At 50.0% G+C, this 25,120-nt stretch overlaps 1 protein-coding gene across 1 annotated transcript in view; it reads left to right on the top strand.

Moving 5' to 3' along the window:
* The window catches only part of GAB2 (GRB2 associated binding protein 2), a 92,271-nt gene extending 70,894 nt beyond the window's left edge, over window positions 1-21,377 (top strand). The window contains exons 3-10 of the mRNA XM_082303947.1: window positions 7,936-8,176; window positions 11,818-12,404; window positions 13,434-13,528; window positions 14,260-14,542; window positions 15,556-15,646; window positions 17,485-17,587; window positions 18,446-18,571; window positions 20,375-21,377. Coding sequence (XP_082160073.1) covers window positions 7,936-8,176; window positions 11,818-12,404; window positions 13,434-13,528; window positions 14,260-14,542; window positions 15,556-15,646; window positions 17,485-17,587; window positions 18,446-18,571; window positions 20,375-20,518 — 1,670 coding nt within the window. The 3' untranslated portion in view covers window positions 20,519-21,377. The remainder of the gene's footprint in view (window positions 1-7,935; window positions 8,177-11,817; window positions 12,405-13,433; window positions 13,529-14,259; window positions 14,543-15,555; window positions 15,647-17,484; window positions 17,588-18,445; window positions 18,572-20,374) is intronic.
* The last annotated feature ends 3,743 nt before the right edge of the window (window positions 21,378-25,120 follow it).

The following is a 25,120-nucleotide window of genomic DNA, read 5'->3' as shown; positions in this document are numbered from 1 at the left end:
AGCTCTTGCAGTCAATGCAGCTGATATTGCCCCACCTGAGCATGCCAGGCTCACCTGAAAAATTCAGGGTTCTACCACAACCCCCTGTCCCCATCTTCCCCCTACCCTGCGTGCAGCACCCATCTCCCTTTCCTTTTAACTCATTGGCTAAAATACCACCCGTGGAGCAAAAAATAACATTAATCCCACATAGAGGAGAGAAAAACGGAGCCAAACTCCTGCAGTTTGATCCCATGCACGGGTGCAAATGCACCCATGAAGAAGGGGGCTCTGAGAGGAGAAATTTGGGGATCCTCTTCCTTTCCCCATCGCTGCCTTGCTGAGCGATGGTGAAGCAGACCCTTAGCAGCGCTGCTGTTTCATTGACTCCCCAGCAAAACGGGAGCTATAATGTTTCTCCCCCAAGGTAAGGAGAGATTGAAATAAATTACTTCTGTAAAGAGCCAGGAATGGCAGTTCTTCTATAATACAAAGTGCAAATATTTGGGCCTTTCGTGCGCTCCCTTGAATAGAAATGGTACTAAATCACGCATAAGTAAAATGGGTTCACATTTCCTCCTAGCGAAAGTTTTCCTTTGCTCTCCTGGAGCATTAAAGACCTACACTCTCATCGCCATAAAAAGGGCTATAAAATTTAAAGCGAGCTGTTAAGAAGCCCTGGCTGGGATTAGGCTGGGATTCATCCTTTCTTCTTCTTCATCCCTGCTAAGTGAGGTATGCACCCATGTTTGCTCAAGCAAGGAAAGGCGCCCACATACTGCTTGCAGTGAACAATAAGGAGGATGAGAAGAAATTTGTTCAGGACCTAAAAGCAAGTTTTTTCTGGGCTAGGGGATGCAAAGTCAATGGTGAAGCTGGGCTTTCACCCTGCTCGTTGGTGGCACGTTGGGCCACAACGCTGGGTGAGACTGTATTAGCGTGATGTCCAAGGGAAAGCCTGGTTAGGAAATGCCAAAATCACTAATCATCACCATCATCATCATCATAAATAATAATAAACAATAATAATAACCAATGCAACCCTGCAAAACAGGATGCTGGAGCTTCATTTCACACAGTGAGAAAGCTGGTTTGATGCTGGGCTGTCATGAGGCTGCCTCTGGAGGGGGAAAAAGGCCTTTTCTCATATAAATGTGTCATCTCTTTCGATAGCTCTTAGCTTTCAACAGCTTCAGCCCTGTCCTGCAGCACTGGGCTCCACAGACTGCTCATACCTCCAGCCAGATTTGCTAAGGATGCTCCGGCATCTGCAGGAATTGCATGTGTCACCCATAGACAGAAAGCAGCTAATTTTGCACATCCCCATTGCCTGGTCTTTGCCACCTTATCCTTACCCTGAAAAAGGCAAAAATACCCCCCGCTTGAGACCACTTTGTGTTTTATACAGTTACAGCCCAGCATCTTTGCCCTTTCCCTCTGTTCTGACCTTTTTTTTCTTTTTCTTTTTTTCCCATTTAATCCCTCATCAAATTGGTTTTGCAATGTCAGAGACGATGATTCATGAAGCAGAGGGTCGGAGACAAGGTTGGTTCTGTGGAACAAATGAAGCCTGTCCCAGCCCACGCTGCCATCCTGGGATTGTCCTTCGTCCCCGGCTGTAGGTCGTTGTCCCACTCCAGGGCTCTCAGATAAGAGTGTCCCAGGTGGGATGCTCAAGGTCGCGCATAAGCCAGGGCTGCAAGCATCCACGTTCATCTGCTTTTATCTCCAGCACTGAAGCCCTTATAACAAAAATAAATAGGTTTATTACACCACGCAGCCCCGTCTGGCCAAATGTTAGACCTCCAAATATTGACACAAAAGGTTGAGCTCCACAATCAAGCAGCAGATTTGCTCTTTAAAGGGTAGCCGCCATGTGCGGGGCATGCTGATATGATACAGAGCTGGGTCACTGCCACCAAGAGATGTTTCCCAGGGCAGGGATGGGATTTTGGGCACGGCCTCATCTCACAGAAGCAAACCTGTGTTCTCCAGGGAGAGGCATCGCATCGTTTCTGTTGCAGTCTCTCTCCCTTCTGCCCCTTCGTCCTTCAAAGAATTGATTGCTGTTAAAATAACTGAGATATATAATGCTTTGAGGTCAGGATGATCTGACTTGGCTTCTTTCCCTCTCTTCTTGCTCACTCACTCTCCAGCACTGTGATTTCTTCCCCCAGTTCCCATGCTTCTCCAAGGCAAACGCTCCTACGTTACCAGTATTTTTTAGTTGTTTCGTACAAATGCAAGCAGAGCGCTGACACTAATGGGCAGAGATGATGCTATTTATTGCCACTCATCTTTGTCTCACTGTCTCATCAACTCTTTTTTGGGTAATTCTCCCCATCTTGTCTCAGATTCTTAAATAATTTGGGGATTTCACTGTTGTTGGTAGAGGAAACCTCAGGGGATCAGCTTAGGCTAAGTATCATGGCTGAAACTGGGTAAGAGAAACCATGCCCTTAGCCCTCAGTGCAGCAGATCCCTGTCAGGATGATCCTACGGTGAGGCTCTTCCTCTCCCTTGGCCAGTCTGTCCTGACTGGCTTCTCAAAGCAAATGGAAATAAGCAGCAGAAACTGGAAAGGAAAAGCTCAAAAGCCTGATGTCACTTTTGTCCTCACCTTTCAGGTCCTCTGCAGTGGAGGATGCAGCTGTGACGAGTCCTACCTTTGCCCCATCCTCACTTTTGGGGAGCTCCACTCCCCCTACTTGGCACCCAAAATTCAGGCAATGCTGAATATTAGGGTATCATAGAATCATAGAATCAGAATGCTTTGGGATGGAAGGGACCTTTAAAGGTCATCTAGTCCATCCCCCCTGCAACTGGCAGGGACATCTACAACCAGATCAGGTTGCTAGGGTACCTGTGTCCTTGCATGCAGCTCCCTACCCTGATGGAAACCAGAGAAGGGAAATTATCCAAATCAGACACCCTTTCCAACTAACCTGCCAGAGGAAACCTTTAGCAGGAGACCTGCCAAGGCATCCTCAGGCTGATAACAGCTTTTCAAAATGCCATCCAACTCAGAGGCGATAGGGGAAGCTTGGTAAATAAACCTTCCTCGGGTGCCACACTCATCCTCGTGGCATCCCAGGACCTCCTGGCAGCACGGTGGTGCGGCAACTCATCCATCAGACATGTTGTTTGTTCTCTCCCTGCCAGGAGAAGCACATGGAGGGCTTGTTTTGGTAGGGTTGTTTGTCTTTTTTAACTTATTTTTTTGTATTTGTGCTCAAGGACTGAGCTGTCAGTGAAAGCGGAGGTGCAGGCAGACTCCCATAGGAGAAAGTTCCCCCTTTTTTTGCTAATAAATGATGGAACTGCTCCAAAGAGTGGAGAAGATGATAGCACATGAGCATACTCTGCCCCACGCCCTCCTAGGGATTATTTCTAGTAGGTTTTTACTATTCCCTCCTGAAAAAAAACCTCATCAGCCATAAGTTTTAACTTCCACGAAGTCAGCGGTGCAGTCCGACGCATTTCGTGGCCTTATTTGCCAGGGCAGATCTGAGGAGCCCTTATTTGTGAGGCCCCTTGGACCAGCTCTCCCTTGCCAATGTAGTGTGGGCATCATGGGGAATTTCGTGCCACTCAGGGATGCCAAGCAAACCAGGCACCTTTGCTGCAACCATCAACAGGAGTGCAGGAATTTAGCTACGCTCAAAAACTGCCGCCTTCCCAGGGGCATCGTTTCAAGTCCATGGGATACAGGGAGTTGTAGTCCAGCCTCTGCCTTCAGGCGGGGCAAGTTGACATCACGGCTCCGGTGAAAAAGGCTGTCCTGAGCAACAATTTCCAAAGGAGGCCAAGTAATTATTTCGCTCAGATCAGCCCAGGAACATTGTGTGAAGCTATGTGCACACAGCAATAGTCAAGCGCTCTGAGCAAGGGAATTCAGAGCTGTCAGCAAGGAGGGAAATACTACTTTAGGGGACTGAAAACATTCATAAAAAATTCCTGGCTCCCAGCCTAGTCCATCCTGTTGCCGGCCGTGTTTGCAGTTGTGTATTTTTGCTTCGAGGATGGAGTCACAAGGAGACTTTTTCCCCCTTTGCTGCAATACGTGGCCAAAAAGGCACATCTTAACCTGGACTACTGAGTGCCAAGCCTTTGGCCGACCGAAGCCCGCCCGGCACCATGGGGTTTTGCAGGGCTGTGCTGGCTTGTCTGTGCTGAGCCTCTGGCTTGCTTTCTCGCAGGGATCAGCGCAACAGCTGTAGCACGAGCCCGAGATGTATGCATGCAAGGCGTGCTGCTGACATCAAATTTTAAGTTGTGGGCGTCCAACACCGCCTTTTCCAGACCGTGAGAGTCCAATTCCCCAAACTCAGAGGAGAATCAGCCAGGAAATGTGGGGTTAGGATGACACTTCCCAGATGGCCCCACTGCATAACCTTAACTCTGCCCCCTGGGAACGGCAATAGGAACTGGAACAGGATCTTATCCCTCCTTGGCTGTATTTGATACATTCCCGCAACATAAACTCAAGATGTCAACATAAAGCCAAGGGATTTGAAGGCTACATCTACGCTGTTAAATAAAGGAGGGCCACAGGTTCATCCATGGCCCTGAGGTGGATGGCCATGAGGGATGGAGAAGCGTCGCTATTTTTGGCTTGTGGCCGGATTGAGTTGAGCATCGTTGGTCATGATGCAGGTGGGACCGATGCCTGGAGGCATCTGGATGGGACCCCCTGGAGGTCATTCACTAAGTGCCCTGCATGGGCATGGGAAAGGAGTGTTGGTCCTCATCGCCTGGGAGCTGGGCAGTGCAGCATGGCAAGCTGAAATGGCTTTGGGACCTCTGGCTCATAATTCACCCTGTATGCCTTACCCTCGTGAGGACCTCTCTCCGTTTTAGGCCAACATGAGAGCACAAATATCTTGACTTTCCCTTTAGCATGTACTAGTCATCAAATACTATTTTTCTGCCTCGCTTTCCTTTCTTGCCTTCTTTTCTGCCCCCCAGCAGGACCCATTGTCAGCGTGTGACCTGGGCACTTGAACTGCCCTTTTTTCTAGTGCAAAAAACTGCCGCAACATAAAAAATAGACAGCAATCTTGGTAGTAGTCCCCTTTTGCAGTCACAGGATTTATCTACCCAGCCCTTGCAATACCCTCCCAGCCCCGTGAAGCAATCCATCTCTCACCTGCTATTACGGAGTTCATCTTGCAGACCTAATGGAGTACGTGAGTCCTGAATTGGCTCGCGCTAATGCTCTCAGTGGCCGGGTCGCTGCGGGAAGCGAGCTGGGAATTCATTTTGAAAATCAATGCGGATGTCAATAGAGCGGCTTCCCCCAGGGAAGCAGCATGCTTTTTACCAGGCGTTGCTGCCTGCTCCCCTTCGTCCCCCGTTTTCTTTTATGCGGTCGGAGTAGCCACGGAGTAATTCATCCTGCGTTCAATGACTGTGTCTTTTGCGCTGCGCTCTCCAGTTTCCCCAAATCAGACTGATTTTGGGGAAAAGATTCAGGTCTCCTGGCAGTGCGGGATTCACTGGGCTCCTCAAAATGTTGTGATTTGAAATTGCTGTGCCCCAGTGTGATGCGGGGGACCATCTCCTCCATGCTGCCCCAGCTTTCCCCTTAGGCTGTGTCGGCACAAATAAATTGGTGTAATTTCTAGCTCCCGGGTGTATTTTGGCCTGCCATGGCTTTTCCATGCAATGGCAAGTGCGGAGCCTGCAGGGATAGTGTTGGAGGACTGCTTAGGGCAGAAGGACCCCAACCCACTGCAGTTCACAGTTGTCCTCAGAGACAAGCTTTGTGCTGGGATGGGGACACAACACCAACCTGACATCCTCACACCATCCCTGGAAGAGTCTTTACCAAAGACCGATGTCATGGGCAATTCTTGGCCATGATTTGGGAGGTAGCGAGACCGGGGGGCTGTTCCTGAGACGCACTTCGAGTGCAGCTCCCCTGTTTTTGATAGCGATGTGGGTATGGGCTCTACCACACTGGTTGACCTCAAATCACTTGATTTGGGACTAAGATTTGGGACTCGTAGAGCTCTCGACTCCTTTTCCAATGGGGATCAGTCTGCACTGCTACGGCATAAATATTTTATAAGAATAAGGATCAACGCACTGTTTTGTCCAAGGACACCGAGATGGCCATTTACTCCCATGAAAAGCACCAAGGGATCTTTAATGCCCATGCAAAGAAGGCAGGAATTGGAGTTTTAAGCTGTCATCCCCCACCATTAATGTCAATGTTAAATATTGATCCTTTCTGTGTTTAGCACAAACCAAACAACAGAGTCGAGCCACGCTCTTTGGCTTTTATTAATGTACTTTTTCTGCATCGGGTGAAGTTTGCAGTAACGCCAGGAAAAAAAAATGTAGCGGCGGTGAACAAGGAGCAGACAGATCGATTTTGTATCTTGACACGATTCAGAAGGCGGTGAAAAATCACCCCATGTGGAGCATCTCCTTGTCCAAGCCGTGACAGCCGTTTCACAGAGAACTCATTTCTCTGCAGCATAAAAGAGTCAGACCCAAAATTTCTGGTAGGATCTGGGATTTGAGGGAAGAAATCGAAAAAAGAGATTGGAAACTGTAAAACCCCCCTCGTCCCTGTGTCGGAGCAGGTTCCTTTATGGGTGTCTGAAGTCAAGTTTGAGGAGCAGGTGGACATCTCTAAATCAGTGGTGGCCAGAAAATGGGTGGATTTACCCAGGGAAACATGGCTTTTTTGTTAAGGTTTGGGTTTTTTTCTGCGTTTTGCATCAGCACCAAATAAATGTAAATCACAGCTATTACAAAGGGTGACTAAAGTAAACCACGATGAGTGGTTTTCACATGCCAGGAGTGCATGCATGGCAGGAAGACCACGCCTGGTCTTCTGCCTGGTCTTCTGCATGGTCTTCTGCAGCCAGAGATGGATCACCTTTCCCAAAATATTCTGCAGCTTGTGGGTTTTTTGGGGGTTTTTTGTTTGTTTTCTTTGTAATGGGGGTTTACAGCTTGGCTATGAAAATTAATCCCCGGTTCAAATTCTTGGAGCAATGCTTATTAGAGGGCTGGAGTAGCCAGGTGATTATTCCTGACCTCTGGGATATTCTCCGTTGAAATGAATTTAGTATTTTAAAGTGTATTTCTCCTTGAGCAAGGGGAGCAGGCACTAGGGAGTCACATCTTGGGTCTGCATCCCATTTTACTAGCAGAAAACAGCAGGAACTCTTTTGAGGTCACAAAATTAATAGAGAATTGTGGAATGTGGGAATACTTTTAATCTCTGCTGTCATTATGTCCATCCACATTCTCACTCCATGCCTCAGTTTACCCAGCTGTAAAAGGATAGCAGTGATGTCCTCACACAGAGGGATGGGGATGACTTAAATCGTATCTCTAAAGCCACCTACAAAAGGTCTCTAAGAAAAGACAGAAGCAGAAACTGCGATGTGAAAGCTCTTCTCTTTCTTTTCCTTTTCAACCAGGTTTTAACAACCCACTGAGCTCCCTGTGAATTGGGCCGACATCCCCCAGCCATCCCTGCAAGCCACTAAGCATGTGATAAAATATGATAAAATATTTATTTCCCTACATGGTACCTATCATAGAATCATAGAATGCGTTGGCGTGGAAGGGACCTTTAAAGGTCACCCAGTCCATCCCCCCTGCAATTAGCAGGGACATCTACAACCAGATCAGGTTGCTCAGAGCCCCATCCAGCCTGGCCTTGAATGTTTCCAAGGATGGGACATCTACCACCTCTCTGGGCAACCCGTTCCAGTGTTTCACTACCCTCATTGTAAAAAATTTCTTCCTTATATCTAGTCTGAACCTATAGTTGCATGTTCTCCAAGCAGAGGAGCCTGCTGCTGAGTGCATCACTCAGAGCTGTAAGCAAACCCCACTGATTTCCATAAATGCCAGAGCATTTAAGTAAGGAAAATCCTGGGAACACAGGCTGTGGTGTGCTGCTCACCGGTGTGTTTTTTCCTTTCACAGATACCCTGAGGAGCATCGCCTCCATGAACCACGCACCACGGTCCTCCCCAGCAGAGCTCAGCGGTGCCAGCCACCACCTGCTGCGAGAGCGCAAGTCCTCAGCGCCGTCCCACTCCAGCCAGCCCACCCTGTTCACCTTCGACTCGCCTGCCAGCCACCTCCAGAGCACCCTGTCTGCCAGTGCCCCCCAGGACTACCTTTTCCTCCACCAGTGTATGAGCAGAAAGTCAGAAAACGCAAGGTATGGTAGCCCACCTGGGAGCAAACCTTGGGGACAGCTGAGGGAGGGCTGGGGATGAGCAGCTCAACCCTCCTCAGTCCTTGGAGGTCTGCAAAACAGAGCTGGAGAGGGCCCTGCGCGGTGGTCTCATCTCATCCCAGTTGGGAGGAAGAGGCTGGAGCAGCAACCTCCCAAGCTTTCCTGGCTTTCTGGGTTGTATTAAAAACTGGCTGAATGGCCAGGCCCAGAGGGTGGTGATGAGTGGCACAAAGTCTAGTTGGAGGCCAGTGACTCGCAGTGTACCCCAGGGGTCGATACTGGGTCCAGTCCTGTTTAACATCTTCATTAACGATCTGGATGATGGGGCAGAGTGTACCCTCAGCCAGTTTGCTGATGACACCAAGCTGGGAGGAGTGGCTGATATACCAGAGGGTCATGCTGATACAGCAGGGGGACCTCAACAGGCTGGAGAGATGGGACAACAGGAACCTCATGAAGTTCAACAAGGAGAAGTGCAAAGTCCTGCACCTGGGCAGGAACAACCCCACGCACCAATGTATGCTGGGGGTCACCCAGCTGGAAAGCAGCTTGGCAGAAAAGGACCTGGGGGTCCTGGTGGACACCAAGCTGAACACGAGACAGCAATGGGACCTTGCGGCCAAGAAGGTTAACGGTATCCTGGGCTGCGTTAGACAAAGTATGGCCAGCAGGTCAAGGGAGGTGATCCTTCCCCTCTACTCAGCACTGGTCAGGCCACACCTGGAGTGCTGGGTCCAGTGCTGGGCTCCCCAGTACAAGAGAGACATGGACATACTGGAGAGAGCCCAGCAAAGGGCCACAAAGATGCTGAAGGGACTGGAGCATCTGTCCTGTGATGAAAGGTTGACAGAGCTGGGACTGTTCAGCCTAGAGAAGAGAAGGCTCAGGGGGATCTCCTCAATGTCTATAAATACCTGAAGGGAGGGTACAAAGTGGATGGAGCCAGGCTCTTTTCAGTGGTGCCCAGTGCCAGGACCAGAGGCAACGGGCACAAACTGAAACACAGGAGGGTCCCTCTGAACACCAGGCAACACTTTTTTACCGTGAGGGTGACCGAGCACTGGCACAGGTTGCCCAGGGAGGTTGTGGAGTCTCCATCCTTGGAGATATTCAGAAGCCGTCTGGACACGGTCCTGGGCAACTGGCCCTGGGTGGCCCTGCTTGAGCGCAGGGGGTCGGACCAGATGACCTCCAGAGGTCCCTTCCGACCTCAACCACTCTGTGATCCTGCAGATGGGGCCCTAATTCCTGCCTTTAACCAGAAAAAAAACAAAACCAGAGGGATGGGCAGGGTTTGCACTGCTCTGCCATTCATCCCTGCTGTAGCCCAGAGCTTGCTGGGCTTCGCGGCAGCCCGTGGTGCACGATGTGGTATTTCTGAGAGAGCGACAGCTCTCCGCCTCCAGACCCAGCCGGTTGCCTTAAATAGCGAGGAGTTTTTTTGGCGTGAAGAGTTTTGGCTCGCGAGAGCGGCAAGGAGAGAGGGAAGGAGGGAGAGACGGCCAGAGCCCAGCTGGCGTGAGGTGAGAACAGAGCCCCGGCTGCAGCCTCCGCTGGGCTTTCCTGCTGCAGCTGCCTTTCCCTACCCAAAAAACAACAACAGAAAAAGGCTCAGAAAAATTAACTTCAGCTGGAGTTAATGGAACAGTGTTTAAAAAAAGGCCCTCCAACACCCCAGCTGTGAGGATACCTAAAAGCCACCCCCTGAGAGGCTGAGTGCAGCTGGGACACCGAGGAAGAGGGAGCAAGCACTGATGTTTTGGTGGGCAGGTATAAACTGGCCAGCGGCAGCTGCTGCAACTGGGCCAGAAATAATTGCCCCGATCAATGCCCTGTGCACGAGGCCAGGCTGCAGGACTGCTGGGAATCTCTCCCCTTTCAGCTCCGGAGCTCTTACTTTACTCATCCATAAAATGAGGGTAATAGTAGCTAATTGGTGGGCGATGCTGAATAATTAACCCGTGAGATGCTTCAAGTCCTCAGCCAAAAGGACCCTGACAGAGCCCAGACATCTCCCAGGCGGACTGAGCTCCAAAGGTGGCAGGGATTCACTTGTCATATCGCAGCATCACTTGTTTTTTTCCCCAAATAAGCCCTATTTCTGAGCGCCATCTTGTGCTGGCTCCATGAAACAGAGTCCCTGTTGTCCCTGCAGAGCATCAACCCCGCCGGAGTGGTGTAAACCAGCATCTCCCAGCTTTTCCCATAGGGCTGGCACTTCCCCAGTGATTTGCTGCAACTGGACCACACGCACACACCACACCCCCCACCATAACCATTTCACTTTTTCCCAGCGTGGTGATTGATACAGGGCAGGGCTCTCCTCCACGGGGAGATGTTTAAATGGGGCTGGCTGAGCCTTTTCTGGCTGTGAGCATGTGGTCCCCAAAAGCCTGACCCATAGAGTTTATAACTCTGCAAGCAAAAAGACCCAGCCCAAGACTACCTGTCACCCTCTCCTGGTGTATATGCATTAGCTCTCCATGGCAGGGTAACCCTTTTTTTGGAGCTTTGTGGTATTTTCTTCATCCATGCTGCTTCAGATGGCTTGGAGGAAGGCTTCATCATCACCCACGTTTGGCTCTGCCGCATCTCGCCCTTGAGTCCCAGCAATTCCACAGTGATCCTCGCATTTCCCCGAGTCTTCTGGGGTGGGGGTTGAGGCGGGGGGAAAGAAAAGTCCAAGTGGCCAATTCAAGCATCCCCTGACTCGAGAAAATGTCATCTGCTGGGGTTACAGGTGCAGAAAGCCAAGGCCATGGGGCTCGTCATCTTCTGCAACGTTGGAGCGTTGATAAAGGAAGGAGCAGGAGGGATAAAACAGGAGATGAAACACCTTGGAGGGAACTGGTGGAGAAGCGATGGCTAATGAGCAGTCATTAGAGGACCGAGGTCTCCCCAGTGCTCACCCTCCATCCTGGCTGGTGTCCCTGAGCATGACCACAATACAAATGAGGGAGTCATTAGCAAGGCATGGACCTAATGGCCATGCTGCCGCACTCACCCTGGGGGACTCAAGGGCTGTTAGAAATCTGAATTCAGCCCTGAGGTTCATTCCTACATACCTGCAGCTGGGATCGGGGCTGCAAATCCCAAATCCCCGCTGAGGAGTGTCCTCGCTTCCCCAGGGCTTACCCTACAAGAGGGAAGGTTGGCAACGTGGCTGGAGGCTTTGAAATAACCCCATCACAAATTTTTCCAGTCCTTCTCAAACACGTTTGCAAGGCAGAGGTCAGAGTAAGCCTCCCTCCTGCACTGCAGATGGGCAGCTGTTGCGTGATGACGATGCTGATGGGGTGACACTTTGCAGCCGCGTCTTGGGTCACTGTCAGCTGGTGTGAAAATTGCCCATTTGGAGCAATTTATGTCTGAATTGTTCCTGCCCGTAGCTCCACTGTGGAGCTGGGTACATGTACCTCCCACCCCATGACAGGATCATTTTGAAGGTGTTTCATGACAAAATAAATGGGTTGTGGGCACATTTGGAGGGGTCTGAGATGTTTCCGTCACCCTGGGGTTAGGCAGTGTGGGTCAGGAAGGTGACAAAGGGGGGAGCAGAGCTCGGTGCACGCCGGGACCGGCTCTGCCCCCCATTGCAGCCCCCTTCTCCCCTTCCTCCGCAGGAGTGCCAGCTTCTCCCAAGCCACGAGGTCCGCCTTCTTCATGCGGAGCGACACGGCGGTCCAGAAGCTCTCACAGGGCAATGGGCACTGTGTGAACGGGGTCGGCGGGCAGCTCCATGGCTTTTACAGCTTGCCGAAACCCAGCCGGCACAACTCGGAGTTCAGGGACAGTGCGTACGACCTCCCGCGCGCCTTTGGTTCCTACACCCACCCCAAGCCGAGCCTCACCAGCTCCGAAACAGATAACGAGGAGGTCTACACCTACAAGACTCCCAACAACACCCTATGCAAGGAGTTTGGGGAGCTCTCCACGGACTCCTATGACATCCCTGCCACCCCGCTCTCCATCTACCAGATCCCCAGGACATTTACACTGGACAAGAACCACAACGCTCTGGCTGTGGCCTCCAGCGACTCACCCGCCGCACCGCCCCCGCGGCCCCCAAAACCCGGGCAGATAGAGCCGCAGTGGGGCAGCCCACCCCAACGGCCCCAGCCCGGCGAAAGCTTGGGGCTGGCCCCCATGCCAGCCACCATTCCTCGGAGAAACACGCTGCCAGCGGTGGAGAACAGCAGGCTGCACCGAGGTGAATTCAAGGGTGGGGAGCAGTGGGTGGCTTTGTCCTGTCTAGCAGCCTTGGATGGGGCGGTCCTGCTGGGTTGCGGTAGGGCTGGGGTGACTGTTGGCGTCAGCCAGGAGGTCGAACACAAAAAAGGCCTCCCTGGTGTGGATCTGGCCCTGCTTTTTGTATGCAATGGACATGGAGAGGCATCCCCAGGGCTCTGCCCACCCGAGCTGTTATGTGCCTTGAAACAAAACCCTGAACCTGCTTCCTCGTGCAGCCCTTCACCAGATTTTGGTGATTTTGGTCATTTTTAGCTTACTTTTAGTTCAGTTCATAACCAGGGTTATCAGAACAACTTCAGCCTGGAGCTACCTTGGTTTTGCTCACCAGCCAAGGACATAATTTTGCACATCTCCAAGACCCAACACGCCCAGTGCAGGAGAGATGCCCTTCTCATTGGCCATGGATGGGCTGTGGATGAGCTTGCCCTTTCCAAATCTTGTGCCTAGGATGAGATAGTTGCAAAGTAACTTAGAAGAGGCGGTTGGAGAGAAAACACTGTAAATGCTACACACAGCTCCCTGAAATGCCTTTTCCATCTCCTCCTACCTAAATACCAATATTTAGGCTGAGATCAGACCCATGCTCAGCAGTAGATAGACCAGTCTAAGAGCTTAGCACCCCATCCTCACCCCATCCTCCCCTTACCGGAGGCTGCCAGCCCTTACATCTGCTGAGCGAGCTGTAACAGAGCTCTCCCTTAACCCAGTTTTGTCACCGTGATCTACCTTATCTGACATGTTACCCCTGGGATTTTGCAGCACTTTGACAGAACCAGGTTAGGTCCATGCAGCACATGCAGTTGCGTTGACGCATCAGAGAGATGCTAATTGGGAGGGAGCATAACAGGGAGTCCGTGATGGGCTAAAAAACAGCGTCTCAATCATCAAGAATAGGAATCGCCCTCCCAGTACCTGAATTTTGTTTTCAGGGGCCCCTTTTATTAGCAGTTGCACTGGGACACATTGTGCATTTGTGGTTGTATTGCAGCTTCTTCTTGCGAGACGTACGAATACCCCCAGCATGGAGGCGGCAGTGCTGTGCAGTCAGTCGAGTCAATGAACGATGGGTACAACTCCTACCTGGTGAGTTGGCCTCGGTGTCGGCCACCGTGCTATAGGTACCATTTGCACCTTATAGATTCAGAGACAAGTCAGTTCCAGGTGGGACCTCACAGCCCAGTCCTGCAGAGCTAAGTCAAGAAAAGAAGGGTTTTATTACTCATTTCAGTTAAAACTGTGGTGGCCTGCAGGGTAGAGATGGAAGGACAACCACCTAACCCAGCACCGCATGCAGAGCTTTGCTTGGATGCTTCCACAGAGTGTATCTGCCTGGAGCTTTGACCCAAAAAAAGCGCCCAGGAGTTTGGCTTCTCCAAAGCCTGGGATGCTGCTGAGCTGAATTTTGACATGTTGCCAGAACAGCCTCTTTTGTGCACTTTCTAAGATTTCCTGAGCTGGAAATGACATTAAAGCAGCCTTTCATACTGCATTTAGTCATGGCTGGAGCCCAGGGAAAAATAACTTTCTAGGTTAAGCATGCTTCTGCAGCTCACTCTGATAATGAGAAGAAGCTCAAGCCTGGGAGATTAAGACCTTTCCCTGAACTTGGGATGTTGCAATGTCTTGGAAACAGTGGAGGCAGACCCTCTCAGTGCAAACTGATGGCCAAGGAGGGGACAGACCATCCCCTCCCTCTGTGCTGAGATTTTAGAGCTGGTCCCACCTCAGGTGTGTGTTTGGTGATGATGAGATGAAGTGGGGTTAGGTTGGGCAGTGTCTAATGCTTACAGCACATCCTCCTGTTTGTCCTCCAGCAAGCCAAGGCAGCAGTGGCCCGCTCCCATAGCACCGACTCTGAGGACAACTACGTCCCCATGAACCCCGGTTCCTCGCCCCTGATCCATACTGAGAAAGCCAACGACAATGCCCAAAATCTCTATATCCCCATGAGCCCTGGGCCGCATCACTTTGACCTGGTGGGGTTGTCCTCAGCCACCCTCCCCATGCATAAAGGAGGAGCCATGGCACAGTGCCACAGACGGTTGAGTGAAATCCAGCCCCCGCCAGTCAACCGCAACCTCAAACCTGACCGGAAAGGTAAGAAGAGTTGTTTGTGGGAAAATCTTTCCAGGAACCCTTCTATTCTTGTAATACTTTGGACTACATCTGTCATCTTTTGCACACTCAGTAGAGTCCTGTGTGGGGTGTGCTTTGCTACCGCCAGCACAGTCAGACCTTCAGATCTTCCCCATCCCCTCCCTCTTTCAGGAGGACTATGGTGAAAATGCAGCTTTCGTGGTGCTTGAACAGCCTATCTCAAACCCTTCCTGGCCTTTACAGGAGGTACATCACATGCAGGATCTCACCCCCTTTGCCTTCACCCCTCCCTATGCTCCACTCCAAAATTTCTGTGTTGTATTCAGATGACCCAAATTTCTCCTACTGTTTCCTACTGGCTGGATCTAGACAGCTCTTTCCTCAGGGCTTTGCCTTCATCCTCCGAATCCCTCCCCAGACCATTGCCTGATAGGTCACCAAGGAGATGCTGAGGAGGACGGCTTCCATCATTAGGGTGTCAGCACCTAACCCCATCAATGTGCTAGGCAAGGGCTGGGGCTGGAGTGCAGCAGTCTTCTCTTCCACCTAATGAACCACCCATGATGAGAAGTGCTTTCATGTTACCCTACGGATGTCCTTTCCCATTCTCTGTGGGGAAATGCTCTGGCCAGAGGCAGCTCAGGGCTGACAGAGACTGGTCTTGTCCCCATCTAATGGGTTATTACAGCTCCCTAATGAATGGGTTTATTATACTGTGGGTTTGGGCATTTTTAGCGGATCTCCATTCCCTGGGAGGCCCATTGCCCTTTTGGGGCCACCCATCCACTCTGGGGCTGCAGATCAGAGGGGAAATTCACTGTTTCCCCCCAGTCCTGGCATAAATGAGTGCAGGGACTTTGTTTTGGGGTATTTGTCATCAGCAAGGAGGGCCAGGGGGCTGATTAGCAGAACGGGAAGCAAACAGCAAGTTGTTGGGGACCCTCTCATGCCAGTCATGGGCACTGAATTGTAGGAACGCACTGCCTCTGAATAAAGGCTTTTTCCCTCGCCAGCAAAGCCATCACCCCTGGACCTGAGGAACAACACTGTCATCGATGAGCTTCCCTTCAAATCGCCAGTCACGAAATCCTGGTCCAGGCCAACGTGAGTAACGGTTGGGGTATGAATTCTTGCTTTGCTCTGACAGGAGATCTCTGGTCCCACTCTCGCTGGTGTGCACACGTAGCCACACTGTCACCTCTGCCATGGATTAAACATCTCTGGCTGAGTGTAAGGGGGATGTCGGCTGCCTTTCTGCCTCCGCTTGCTGCTGAGGTTTCTTCTGGCCCACCATCTCTTTTTGTTGAAGGGGCACGTTTCTTGTGGGTCATCCTGAATCAAGCTAGAAGTGAGCTCAGACTTTGGATGTAAAGCTGAATTTCCCCAAAAGCTGGATAATCCCTTTAGTCCCCATTATGTTCTTTGTCAATTTTAGAAACAGGAGCTGCAGAGCTGGGTCATGCCATGCAAACATATGCACTGGGATGAGTGTCCACCTTGCCCAACACCCTACCCCCATCAGGCCCCAGCAGGAGCTGTCTGGGAAGCAGGGCATTTATGGAGTAATTCTTTCCTAAAATATCCTGCCACATCATGGCGATTTGGGGCTCAGGGGTTTCCTTGGTCACATCATGGCCAGACTTAGCACCTGGGTCAGATGCTGTCGAAGCAGAGAGGCTCCTCTCTTGGACTCCTCACAAGCTCTGTCAAGAGTTGTAAGAGCCACAGTCATATTCCCCACATCACAGCAGGATGATAACTTCTTTTAGGTCAGGACTTCACATGAAAGCCCAGCATGTGGCTGAGCAGCTAATTAAGGTCCCTTGAAGACATTTCCTATTTCTGGGATCTAACACCACCCAGGGAGCTCTGGCTCTGACACAGGACCTGTGGTCCACCATGACTCCTGATCCAGCTGAGCCACCCCGACTCGGCCACACTGGGGGTGCCGGGCACAATTTCACATCCAGCTCTTCCCCAAAAAACCCCACTGTAGTCTCAAAACGCAGGGTGACACTCGCAGGGTCTGACTGAGCTGTGTTTTGATTGCCTTGAAAGCAAAACCTAGCCTGAAGGAAGTCTGAAAAATGAAACCAAAGCGCTTCAGAGCAAAGTCTGCCGGCCAAAAATAACAGGATTCGCACAATTCCAGTTCTGCTGCTAATTCGTGGTCTGATGTTGTCCAATGAAAGGCAGAAGCAAGGCTTGGCTGCTATGACTCCTCTAATAAATTGGATTGTGTGGAGACTGACTGCAGGGCATGAGCTCTGCGTGCTGAAATCACTGCATCAGGAAACAGCGAGCGGGCTTTGATTGACAAGATGTCCGACCCCGGAGAAGCTAATGGATTTTTCCCTTATCAGCTAATCATATGACCCTGCCTTTACTGCAAGGCAACAAATAGCTTTTTAAGACACAAGCTTTAATGCCAGACACTGATTGCATTATGTTATTCTGTATGATTAGATTTGGCCAATTGAAAGCAGGACGATGCCTCGGAGGTTTTGTTTTCCAGAAAAAAATTCGGATAGGGCCCTGTGCAGTAAACAAATCCTGGAGCTGCGGTGAGGCTGGAGGTGAGAAGCTCCACTGAGGCTGGCCCTGCATCCTCCACAATTAAATATTTCCTGTGAGATGAAAGAGTTCATGGAGCCTGATTTATGTAGCTGATAGCAGGAGAGTTATGGGTACATAGCAAGCAAGGTGCTATTAAAAAGACCTAGAAAGATAAAAACGAGAAGACCAAACCCAGTGATTCTCTGACCTGTGGGAAGGTCAGGTTAGGAGAACCTCGATGCTGCCAGCTCTTCTTCATGCCCAGTCCCCAAATCTGAGCATGGTGATGTTCGGAGGCATCAGGTGCTGCCCTCTCCCATCCCTCCTTGGCAGTGGACAAGCAGGACCTGCAGCCACCGTTAACGCATTGACCCTTGTCCTTACAGCCAGACCTTCAACGCCGGCTCTTTGCAATACTGTCGCCCTGTCTCCTCCCAGAGCATCACCAGCACTGACTCAGGAGACAGTGAGGAGAACTACGTGGCGATGGTAAGGGCCCCACAGCTAAGATATATAGTTCTGGCAGGACATATACGTTCCCCACCTCTGCAAACACATTCCTAGCTCATGACATGGAAGTGCTCAGATAGCACTCTGTGGTGTACATCCTTACGTGCATCCCTACGTGCACGAAACAGTGGCTTTTATTCCTAAAATGACACATCCTGTTGGGGTTTTAACGGTATATGAGAGCAGGAACATATATCACCTACTTTGCCAGGAATTAAGAGGGGATAAAAACATCTATGGACTGTCGCAGTCTATTTTCCTAATTTAAGTTGATTTTTTTCAGGTTTTTTCCCCTAAGAGCTGCTGTCATCATGTTTGTGCGGAGGGCAGGGGCTATCAGAGCAGCAGCAGGGAGTGGCACTGCTTACAGGGAGGGGATTTTGTCTCTCTTTGCAAAGCTGCTGACTTGAAGCATATTTTTGAGGCTGTGTAACTAAGGGGGTAGAGGAAATCTGGCCTCTGTGTAGCGTGGTTGTGATTAGTGAAGATCCCAGAGCTGGTCTGGCCTCACTGAGGTGTGGTTCCTGGGAAGTGCTGAAGCCCACGTCTGATGTCAGGCATGTGAATAAAATCGGCACAAAGGCAGCAGAACTGCTCTGATACATAAAACAAAGAGCATGAGCTTGAAATATTCGTTAGCACAATATACAATATATGTAGTCCCCCTAGCAGTTCTGCACACCCTGGTCTCAGAGAGGCAGGCGAGCACATATCCAGGCTGAGACCTCTTTTAGAAGTGCCACTGAGGCATTTTGTCACCAGATTTGTGTTAATTCCTTTTTTTTCCTGCTTCCCATTTTAATACTCATTATCTCTCCTGTCTCTTCCCTGCATTAGCAAAACCCCATTTCTGCTTCTCCTGTTCCTAGTGGCACCAACAGCCCAGCGCCTAAAAAGAGTTCGGGGAGCGTGGATTATCTGGCCCTGGACTTCCAGCCAAGCTCACCAGGGCCACACAGAAAGGTACGGGGGATTTTATAAACTTCTGATTAAAAGTGATGCATGTTTTAAGGGGTTTTATGCACATTGGCAACAGCATGGTCCAAAGCCCTGGGCAGGGTTGGTAAGTGGCACAGTAGCCTCAGAGGTGTGATTTTTCCTGCAGATCGGCTGCTGTATTTATTTCAGGCCAGACTCAGTCTCTGTTGCGTGTCTGCAGCCTTGCTGGAAGTATCACCAGAAACATGGATGTGCAGGGGTTCAGGGACGCTGATGAGACCAGAAATTCAGCTGGAGATTGTATATTCAAAAGGAGGTATCCCAAGAAGTATCAGAAAATGTTTTTTTCCTCCTTCAGAACAGCAGGTCCTCCAAAACCAGACTTGGAGTTTCCACCTGAGATGCTTTCAGGAGCTCATTCAGAAAATGCTGGGCACCTGTGTCCTGCCAGTCAGGTGCTTTTAAAGGGTGCCATTTGGGCAGGAAAAGTACAAACTGCTTTCAAAAAGTAAAGCTGTTGTTTAAAAGCTAGATTATGTTGAGTTGATCAAGCCATTGCCTGGTGAGAAAGAGCTGTGAGGAGAAGATGGGTTGGGAATGGGATGCCTCTGCCAAGTGTCACGTGGAAATGTGGAAGAGGAAGCTCCTGAAGACCCAGATGTTGGTGAATTTTCTCCAGGTTCATACGTGGGGGAAACAAAGACCATCTTAAAGTGAATGATAGGAAAATAGGGCAAGGGAGGACCTCAGGGCATTCCCATATCCAAAGGAAACCATCTCTCCTGAGGTGACAGACGAGGCTTAAAACTCTCATATGATGGAGATTTCACAACCTCCCCAGCAAGGCCACATACCAAGAAGAGGACACCCAGGGACGACAGAGTGGGCTGGGGAGGGACCAAAGGCAGGTCCTAATGGGTCCCATCCTTAGCAAACTGGGAGGGGGAAGGAGAGACTGGCTCAAGCAAAGCAGCGCCTGAGCAAGGGGGTGGTGAAGGACCAGGCATTGTATAAACCTTTGTGGGGACCACCTGTGAGTTCGCTCTGACTTTCTCAACCACCACCTTGTTTCTTAGTCAAAACATCCCACCGGTTGGGTCTTTTTCTTATTTGACAGTTGTCCCTTGATTGTTTCTTTCTGTCCAGCAATATTTCTGCAGGTATTACCAATTTAAATTATATCCCAACCTGGAAAGGTGATTTTAGACCATTAAAAAACATCATCTGGCTCCAGTTGCAAGCAGATGGGGGGTCCTCTGAAATGCTTGTAGAGGCAGACAAAGTTCCAGGACTCAAGAAACTACAGAAAAAAGTATCTCCTTCTTCCTTAACAGGTCTCCTGGGTGAACCTGCAAACATATCTGTTGTTTTGGGGATGAAAATAATCTAGTGCCATAGGTGTGTAGAGTGAGCACAGCTAAGAGAGATGGAGCTGGGATTTTTGTGTGTATCTATAAGAGTTCTTAAGTTCTTTACAAGAAAATGAGCAAGATGTAACACTGAATTTGCAAGATCAGCAGTTAGATACCGCAATTGCAACCAAATATTCATGTCCCAGATTTGGTGGAGAGGAAGAGACCCAGGTGCTGTTTCTACCCTCCCATTGCACTGCAGTCTCATGCAAGCAAGATGCAGAGCAGACTGAAATCTTTCATCCAAGACCCTTCGGGAGGTTAGAGGGAGGGTGATGAGTTATGGAGTCTCAAGAAAGCAGGGGAGGTGCTGGTGGACTTGCAGCACCCACGGTGCTGCTGCGGGAAGGAGTGAGAGGGAAGAGCAAGGAGCTGATGAGTGACCAGACGGTGGCTGTGTTTCTCCTCCCCACAGCCCTCCACCTCATCGGTCGCCTCAGACGAGAAGGTTGATTACGTGCAAGTGGACAAGGAGAAGACGCAGGCACTGCAGAGCACCATGCAGGAGTGGACTGATGTGCGGCAGTCCTCGGAGCCCGCCAAGAGCACGAAGCAGTAGCGCCTGGAGCAGGCAGCGAAACAGGCAAATGTCCCGGCGGTTTTCCCCAGCTGGGGCCCCGCTGGGCTGCCAGCTCCGCTTGAGCTGGATTTCTAAGACTTGTCTGCGGAGGGGAGGGGGTCTTCATTATTTTTTTTCTTTTAAGACAAAAAGAAACTTAATTTCAGGGGAAGACTTGGCGGATACTGTTTGCCAGTGATAAAGACCAACTATGTTCGGTGGCTAGGTTTGTGCTTTAGCTGCTGGATGCACTATCCAGGAACTTTGACTTAGCAATACCAGGTTTCACCCTACACATCTTTTGCTTACAGCTATTAAAGCCACCTTGTATGTGCTAACACTGCATCATCTCTCCCCGTCTTCTTCCATACCGTACCCCCAAACCGTGCCATGCAGGTTTGCAGCATTTCTCATAGGACATCATTCCCCAGCTCTGATTCCCCATTCCTTATGGTTGCCCTCTTCTCTGCCTCCTCCCAATCCCAAAACTGAGCAAGGACCATTCCTTTTGAAATCACTTTCGTTGTCCCATCTCTTGTAAATAATATGTTCAAAACCTCTGAGAGCTGTTCTTCTCCTGGTGGAACAGCCCTCATGGTTTTCGTTGTGGTGCTTGAAGAGCATCCAGACTGTCCCATTGAGCTGATTTAGAAGCCCAGGACTTGCCCCATCCTACACACATATATGCCAGCACATGCTCACACACATGCATGCATGCGTGAAACAGCCAAGTTTGTTGGGCTGTCTTCTGCTGTTGATGCTCTCCAGCATCTCTCAAAGTCAACAGGCTGGAGAGACTGGCTTTGGATGGCAGAATTTAAGCCCTGACCCACTGCCTATCTGAAACCAATTGCCTGTGAATCTGTCCCTAAGAACTGAAATCTGCCCTTTGTGGCACCGAAAGAAGCCCATAGAGTGAGAGTCCTACATCCGTGGCCGTCATGAGAAGCTCTGTGGTTGAGTATGAGGAGCACAGGGAGGCTCTGGAGACCCTGTATATCTGGACTGGCGCGAGGATGAGTGACAGGGAGGGAGTGGGAGGCTGTTGCGAGGACCGGGAGAAGGTGGATGCCGTACTGCAGAGGTTGGTCTTGGATGAGGAGGTCCGGTGGGGTGTATCTTGGAGGAAAGGAGTAGAGTAATTGAAATGTTGGTTGATGGTGAGGCCTTAGGCTTGGGAAGAGGCTGGTCAGGAGAGTCAGGGCAAGATGTTTCAATATTAGCTTTAATGTAGCATTATGGTTGGTTTGTGGTGGGTACAAAGGGCTGGACTAGATATTTTCTCCCCATCGTCAGTAATGTTTCTTCAACACAGAAATGAGGCTTGTTGACATTAACCTCCCTAGGCTCTAATTATGGATGGGAATCTGCTGTTGCCCCTTGCCAGCATCCTTGACACATCCAGGCTTTGGGGTTGCTCCCCAGGCAGCTGCCAGGCGCAGAGAGCCGAGAAGGAAGAGACAGTTTATTGCAGAGATAATAATTCATGATCTCATGAAAACAGGAAGGGCTAATGATTGCCATGGAGTAGCCTGATTGCCAGACAGCGATCGCTGACATGGATAAACAGGCCAACTGCAAACAGAGAGCCAAACGAAGGAGACATGAGAAAGATTAGATAATAATATTTATTAAATAGCTGAAGCTATTCTTTATGGAAGCTCAACCCCTCCCAGTGCCACAGGCTCTACATTCCACCAACACCACCAAGTTGTATCGATCATTGATGCTTAAGCATTAACACATTTTTTTAAGCTTGGCCTGAGTTTGGAAAGGGCCAGACGTCACCCACACAGGGATAGGATACCAGTCCCTTAAGGGCTGCATGCTGGTAAAATAAGTCTTGAACTTCCAACACCAGTTTATATTTTCTTCTCGCATGCCATGAAAGGGAAGGATATTAATGGAAAAGCTCTGACAAACCTTTTAAGACATTGAAATGTTGGCCTTTTACAGGAATAATGAAGCAAATATCCTAATGCTCATGGTAAAAATAATAAACATCTAGGAGAAAAAAAAGAAGACCCAAAGGGGAAGATTTAGCCCAGCCAGATGCTTTCTGAAGGTCGGGGAGTGTGTTACAGCCTGCAAGGGCCCATGCACGCTTGCATGGTGAGATAATGAAATTAAGACCAGAGTACAGTGCTTCGTATTTCTATAGCCCCTTTCATCACTGCATCTCAGGGGAGACTAAACATTGGGCCTGATCCAGAGCCCACTGAAGTGTGCATTCACCCAGCTGGGCGAGAGCTCCCCATCCCCACCGAGAAGCAAATGTGACTCAAGCGGGAAGCTGATTTTTTCCTATTTCATCCTCTAAACTGCTAGGCGGACACAAAGGAAGATGAGGTTGGGCAAGAAGGGTTATGGTGCATGCTGGATCTATTTCCCTGCCAAAATTGTGCTGTTCTCCTCCTATCACACTAAAACGCAGCCACCTCTGGGGTGGATTGCAGCAGCAATTTTGGGAATAGCCCTTTATACTGCTTTGGGTCTGTCTCAGTAAAACAGTGCAACTATTCTCAAGATGAAACTGAGCCTGGCTCCAGGCCAAAAAAATCTTGAACCAGACCACAAGCCTGGAGAAATCAAGTGATAAACCATGCTCAGATTGAGTGTTTTTCTCCACCTGGGAGATGGGGAGCTCAACAAGTCCCAAAAGTACCCTGAAAGTGGACAGGCGAGGGGGAGGCAGCAGCAGTAGTAATTTCTGATGGTGCAGTGGCTTGAGAGACAGCACAATGCGTTGGGATGCGTTTTGCTGAGTCGGTGCCCTGTGCTTCTGCACTGGGACTAGGTGCCTCCAGTGCCCACTCCCACATTTAACCCAAAGCATTAATTAAGATTGGAAAAGCCCTTCACGGTACTGGAGAAACTAGTTCATTTTCTCCACATCCCACAAATGTCTGTATTTGTTCATGGGGCAGGCACTGGCATGGGATAGCTCTTTTCCCAGGCTCAGCCCTCCTGTTTTGACGATCTGCCTTCACGAGCATCCCCAGTAACTGGCCCTTTGCGTTTGACAGACCAAAGACCAAGACAGCCCAAAAGTAGCTATTTTGCAACTGCTAGTGGCTGGTCCCTCCCTGCTTTGCAGCGAGATCTATGTTTTTCCAGAAACAGACATATTCCTCCATATTTTTTTTCTGCTGAGCATCTAGCAAATGGCCCCTTCAAACTAAGTAGCAGCCCATAGACTCCATGCATTGCCATATAGAGATGACTATATCAACCCCTCCTGAGAGCCGTTAAGTAATCAATGGCTGCAGTGGAAATAGTCATTCCTGACGGTTGCCGAGCTGATTACAGCAGTCCCTGATGATTAATGTTTTTGCAGTATTTAGTCTTAAACCATATTGAAAAGCAGCTGGTTTAATTACATGGACTGCCAAGAACTTTGTCCTGAAGGCATTGAGTTTATCACATCCACTCTATACTTGGATGCTCAAGTATGACTGACTCTTTTGTTAGAAATAGGTATTTTAGGAAGCTGAGAACATTGCAAATGATTAATTTTAATTGCAATTAAAATGGCTTGAGTCTTCACGTCAGAGCCTGCTCTTCAGCTCTACGGTCCCATTTGATAAAAGGGATGCACTTGCATGTGTGTGTGTGTGCTCATGGAGAAGGGTTTTCTGTGGGACAAGCATCATGACCTCAATATTTAGTTTTATGAAGTACCAGGGCCATGGCTCAAAGCTCTCCCCAAGCTTTAAAATTACTAAGCTGGTGGTTTTAAAGGCAGAAGTCTCCAAAAGTGTGTATCCCTTGCTGTGAGTATGCAACTGCTGCTCCTGGTTCCTCTGTCTGGTGTGTGAGCTGCCTTGGGGCTGATTTGCTCTGAACTGACATTTGAGTGTTTGGTGGGAAATACATTTCCAGCTGTAAATGGATGCCAGCCTTAGGCTTAGTCTCAAGTCAGAGAAAGAAAATAGGTGAGAGTGCAGACTGTGCCAGGGCAAAGCTGAGTGTCTGGCAGATAGATAGGGCCAAATCTGGAGCCAGAACTAGAAGATAGCTAAGGCTTAGGCTGACTGGGGGCTATCTGGGATGGATTTGGACCCAGGGCCACCAGCCACTGAGAAGGGTTATATATGGGGGAACATGAGGTTGGGAGGGGTGAAGGCAGGAGTGTTTGCCAGAAAGATTTGAGTCTTGGTCCTCACCATGTCTTCCTTTGGCATGAGTCTCGATTCAGATCTACAGAGAAGGTTTGTGGGTTGTGGAGAGGGGCTTTGCTCAGTAAAGGCCATGCACTGTGGGAGGGGAGCTCCCACCACTCTTGGGACTTACCCAGGATGCTTCACCCTTGAGGGGGGTCATCCTGCCTGACAACATGATGCCTCAGCGCTCTGGCTTTCAGGGACCCCCAGGCCATGTGGCCAATACTGATCTAGGCAGGAGAAGCCCTGCCAGAAGGGTGGTGGGGATCTGGCTGTGCTGGGGGACACCTTGCTCTGGGACTCCTTGGGCTGATCATGGGGCAGCAGTGCCATGGCTTCACAGGGTGTCCCAAGAGGCTGTGCCATCTCCATCCTTGGAGTTTTTCAACACCAGACTAGATCAAGCCCTGAACAAGAGGCTCAGACTCCATGGCTGACC

Source organism: Platalea leucorodia, assembly GCF_965183815.1.
Source record: "Platalea leucorodia genome assembly, chromosome: 2".
Taxonomy (NCBI): domain Eukaryota; kingdom Metazoa; phylum Chordata; class Aves; order Pelecaniformes; family Threskiornithidae; genus Platalea; species Platalea leucorodia.
This window is presented reverse-complemented; position numbering and strand designations above follow the sequence as displayed.